This window comes from Labrus mixtus, chromosome 23 (assembly GCF_963584025.1).
Source record: "Labrus mixtus chromosome 23, fLabMix1.1, whole genome shotgun sequence".
Lineage (NCBI taxonomy): Eukaryota > Metazoa > Chordata > Actinopteri > Labriformes > Labridae > Labrus > Labrus mixtus.
This window is the reverse complement of record NC_083634.1, coordinates 20,601,193-20,606,192: the sequence shown is the minus strand read 5'-3', so window position 1 is coordinate 20,606,192 and position 5,000 is coordinate 20,601,193. Positions and strand designations below refer to the sequence as shown.

General features: G+C 47.9%; 2 protein-coding genes across 12 annotated transcripts in view; both read left to right on the top strand.

Moving 5' to 3' along the window:
- The window catches only part of hmgb2b (high mobility group box 2b), a 100,578-nt gene that overhangs the window by 43,873 nt on the left and 51,705 nt on the right, over positions 1-5,000 (top strand). The gene's annotated exons all lie outside the window — the stretch shown is intronic.
- The window catches only part of LOC132958479 (disks large homolog 4-like), a 37,197-nt gene that overhangs the window by 18,855 nt on the left and 13,342 nt on the right, over positions 1-5,000 (top strand). Inside the window, exon 2 of one of the 8 annotated variants that reach the window (XM_061031338.1) lies at positions 1,571-1,624. The exons of 6 other annotated variants lie outside the window; for them this stretch is intronic. In XM_061031338.1, coding sequence (XP_060887321.1) covers positions 1,571-1,624 — 54 coding nt within the window. Of the gene's footprint in view, positions 1-1,570; positions 1,625-2,411; positions 2,687-5,000 lie in introns of those variants that run through there. One more of the 8 variants, XM_061031342.1, reaches the window with a different exon arrangement.

Below are 5,000 nucleotides of genomic sequence, written 5' to 3'. Positions count from 1 at the left end.
AACGTCCAGACTGGTGTCTGTGTCTCACCGGTTTTTATGTCACATCTCTGAGACATTAAACATTTGCGCTTCTTGGTCGTTCCTTCACGATACCCTCACCATCCTTTCAAAATAAAAGCATGTTTATATGAAAAGTGGACATTCGGAGAAAGGGGCCAGTTATGTTTTTTTCCGCAGAAGTCGGAGCCGGGAATGACGTTAACCGCGTTACAGTAACGAGTCGGAAACAAGTCGGACAAGTCAACATGGACGCCTCCAGGAGTAGCTTTGTTTTGTTAGCTTACATCAGGCGCTAACAACACAACCACAGAAAGCACCGTAATGTACAGCTTACACATAGCGGCCATGTTGGATTTGATCTCGGGTTACCGAAGTTTTCCAAGTTTCCAATTCGGAGGTCGGCCTTCAGGGGCCATTCCTGTCGTGACAGATCCGACTGGCGACTCCGATATTTCCGACTTCTGAGATGAAATGGAACGCACCATTCCTGAAGTAAAGAAGGACCGCCTCCAGTGACACAGTTCTTTTGTTCTGTCAGCGCCTATGTCTTCAGAACTGATGCAGTCCGGTGTTTTCAGCGCTCAGCGTCCTGAGATAACGGCGCCCGCAGCGTGATTGTTGAAGTGTTGTAATCTAGTTAAACGGTCCACGTGCAGGTTTTTGGTTTTGTGCTGGCAGCGCTCGTTCTCAAAACAAAGCCGAAGTCGTCAAAGTCCTCTGAGTCAGCTGTTTGCTGTCGCCGTGCTCTCCGTCAAAAAGTTCAACTTTTAGAACGCCGCCGCGCTCGTCAATGTCACTTCTCCCTCACCGACCAATCAGAATCTAGAAGGGGTCAGGGTCCAGGTGTCAACTTTGTAGGAGTAGAAGCTAATGTGAGGAGACGTCCTTCACGTTGCTTTTGTGTTAAATATCTCTGAGAAATATCAAACAGAACCTACAGTCACCGGCGAGGGGAGCCCTTCTGAGGCCGTCACCTTCAGTCTCCCTACACGGTCTTAATCATCAGAAGGCCCGCCCATAGAGGCCCGTTCGGTAAACATGGTCGTCCTAAATTTAAGCCATCAACCGAAGTAGTCACCATTACTTACTAACAGAGAAACACATTTAATCGCCTGTTTCAAAATGTAAACCCCCCTTTTCTTAAAGTGGTATGAACCCGTTTTTTACAGACATTAAAGATGGCGGCGAGTCCATTGAACTTAACTGTGAGACCAGTGGTGTCGGACCTGCACGAGGTCGGGACTCCAGAAAGAAAGCGAGGCGTTTGACCCCCAAAAGGTAACCTGTTAGCAAACGAGGCAGAGGAGGCGCCGCTAACGTTACCGATCCAGCACGTGTTTAATGACGTCTGTGGAGGGTCCATTGACTTGGCGGGGGCGGGCCTGATCACCAGCTGACATCTGATCAGTTTGATGTTTCACCAGGTGATAGTGAAAGAGCTTTCGAAGATGTTCAGTGCGTGACTTTAGCGACAAAAACCTGTTTGTTGAGCTAACCCCATGAAAAGTGCCCCCCCCCCCCCTCCCCGTCCATGATGTCATCCCTTCACTGCTGCGTTCTGCTTGTTTAGGATGGACGATCACATCAGGCTCACACCTCAGTGAGACAGGATGCAGGTGCACAGGTGAGCAGGCAGATGACGTTAGTTTGCAGGTTTGTATCATCCAATCAGATTGGATCTTGAAGTGAGGTGGACGGGAGGTCAGAGGAGCGTCTTGAGCGTGACGTTGTTGTGTGCATGTTGCAGAAGATCAACACGACGGAGGGTTTGTATCTACTACGATGCTGTTTCTAACTTCTACTATTGTTGCCGTGGCAACCAAACAGCGATATCGATAGCGTTTTATGATTCTGGTGTCAGGGTGACTCTGAATCACAGGACGTGGTGCGATGAGGACGGCTCCTCACACGTCTGCAGATTGACTCACTCAGCTCTCGTTCGCTGATATCTGAGCGAATGTTTTCCCCATCGCCATCATCGCCATCATCATCATCATCATCATCATCATCATCATCATCATCATCATCCAGCTGTGACGAGTCCGACCTTTACAGACAACACTAACCACTGACATCACACTGTGTGGACGAGAGACATGCACTCAGAGAGAGAGAGAGAGAGAGAGAGAGAGATGCACCCAAAGAGAGAGAGAGAGAGGGAGGGAGAGAGAGATGCTCTCAGCACTCAGAGAGAGAGAGACAGAGAGAGAGAGAAAGAGAGATGCACCCAAAGAGAGAGAGAGAGAGGGAGGGAGGGAGAGATGCACCCAAAGAGAGAGAGAGGGAGGGAGAGAGACAGAGAGAGAGGGAGGGAGGGAGAGAGAGAGAAAGGGAGAGAGGGAGGGAGGGAGACAGAGAGAGACAGAGAGAGAGATGCACCCAAAGAGAGAGAGAGGGAGGGAGGGAGAGAGAGATGCTCTCAGCACTCAGGGAGAGAGAGGTGGGGGGAGAGAGAGAGAGCTGTCGAGGGACATGAGGAATAGGTTTAATTAATTCAGAGAGAACTGTAACGCAGTCTCTCTCTCTCTCTCTCTCTCTCCTGATGTCAGTCTACCTCTCTCGCCCCCTCTCTCTCTTCCTCTGTTACATAACTCTATTCAAACTCTCCTCCAGTCTCCAGAGACAAACACAATGAAGACGACCGAACACTGACAGCTGCTGCGCCTGCAGGGACCCCCCCACCACTGTAAGAAAGAAAGAGGGAGACGGAGGGAGGAAGGAGAGAGAGAGGGAGGGAGGAAGGAGAGAGAGAAAGAGGGAGAGTGGGAGGAAGGAGAGGGAGACAGAGGGAGGAAGGAGAGAGAGAAAGAGGGAGACAGAGGGAGGAAGGAGAGGGAGAAGGGAGGGAGAAAGAGGGAGACAGAGGGAGGAAGGAGAGGGAGAAGGGAGGGAGGAGAGGGAGAAAGAGGGAGACAGAGGGAGGAAGGAGAGAGAGAAGGGAGGGAGGAGAGGGAGAAAGAGAGAAAGGGAGACAGAGGGAGGAAGGAGAGAGAGAAGGAGGGAGAGAGAGGGAGAGACGGGTTAGCACAGCTGATTGTTGCTTGTTGTCTGTCTCATGATTTCTGTAACACTCGGAGGCTGAATGGTGAACGACTCCCCTGATCCTCCACCAGAGGGCGTAACGGAGGGAACGAGCTGATGTTGACAGTTGATGGTGTTGATGGTATTGATGTTGACGGTTGATGGTGTTGATGGTATTGATGGTTACAGTTGATGGTGTTGATGGTATTGATGGTGTTGATGGTATTGATGGTGACAGTTGATGGTGTTGATGGTATTGATGTTGATGGTGTTGATGTTGACGGTTGATGGTGTTGATGGTGACAGTTGATGTTGTTGATGGTTTTGATGTTGACGGTTGATGGTGATGGTTGATGGTGTTGATGGTGACAGTTGATGGTGTTGATGGTTGTAGTTGATGGTATTGATGTTGACGGTTGATGGTGTTGATGGTTGATGGTGTTGATGGTGACAGTTGATGTTGACAGTTGATGGTGATGGTGTTGATGGTGACAGTTGATGGTGTTGATGGTGACAGTTGATGGTGTTGATGGTATTGATGTTGACGGTTGATGTTGACGGTTGATGGTGTTGATGGTATTGATGTTGACGGTTGATGTTGACGGTTGATGGTGTTGATGGTTGATGGTGTTGATGGTGTTGATGGTGACAGTTGATGGTGTTGATGGTTTTGATGGTTCCAGTTGATGGTGTTGATGGTATTGATGTTGACGGTTGATGGTGTTGATGGTGACGGTTGATGGTGTTGATGGTGACGGTTGATGGTGTTGATGGTGTTGATGGTGACGGTTGATGGTGACGGTTGATGGTGTTGATGGTTACAGTTGATGGTTACAGTTGATGGTGTTGATGGTTACAGTTGATGGTGTTGATGGTGACAGTTGATGGTGTTGATGGTTACAGTTGATGGTGTTGATGGTGACAGTTGATGGTGTTGATGGTTACAGTTGATGGTGTTGATGGTGACAGTTGATGGTGTTGATGGTGACAGTTGATGGTGTTGATGGTGACAGTTGATGGTGACAGTTGATGGTGTTGATGGTGACAGTTGATGGTGTTGATGGTTACAGTTGACGGTTGATGGTGTTGATGGTTACAGTTGATGGTTACAGTTGATGGTGTTACTGGTGACAGTTGATGTTGATATTGATGGTTGATGGTGATGGTTGATGGTGTTGATGGTGACAGTTGATAGTGTTGATGGTGTTGATGGTTCCAGTTGATGGTGTTGCTGGTTTTGATGTTGACGGTTGATGGTGTTGATGGTGACGGTTGATGGTGTTGATGGTATTGGTGTTGATGGTGTTGATGGTTACAGTTGATGGTGTTGATGGTTTTGATGGTGACAGTTGATGGTGTTGATGGTTGATGGTGTTGATGGTTTTGATGTTGACAGTTGATGGTGTTACTGGTGACAGTTGATAGTGTTGATGGTGACGGTTGATGGTGATGGTTGATAGTGTTGATCGTGTTGATAGGTGACGGTTGATGGTGTTGATGGTTACAGTTGATGGTGTTGATGGTGTTGATGGTTACAGTTGATGGTGTTGATGGTTTTGATGGTGACAGTTGATGGTTTTGATGGTGACAGTTGATGGTGTTGATGGTTACAGTTGATAGTGTTGATGGTTTTGATGTTGACGGTTGATGGTTTTGATGTTGACGGTTGATGGTGTTGATGGTGACTGTTGATAGTGTTGATGGTGTTGGTGTTGATGGTGTTGGTGTTGATGGTTACAGTTGATGGTGTTGATGGTTTTGATGGTGACAGTTGATGGTTTTGATGGTGACAGTTGATGGTGTTGATGGTGACAGTTGATGGTGTTGATGGTGACTGTTGATGGTGACGGTTGATAGTGTTGATGGTGTTGGTGTTGATGGTTACAGTTGATGGTGTTGATGGTTTTGATGGTGACAGTTGATGGTTTTGATGGTGACAGTTGATAGTGTTGATGGTTTTGATGTTGATGGTTGATGGT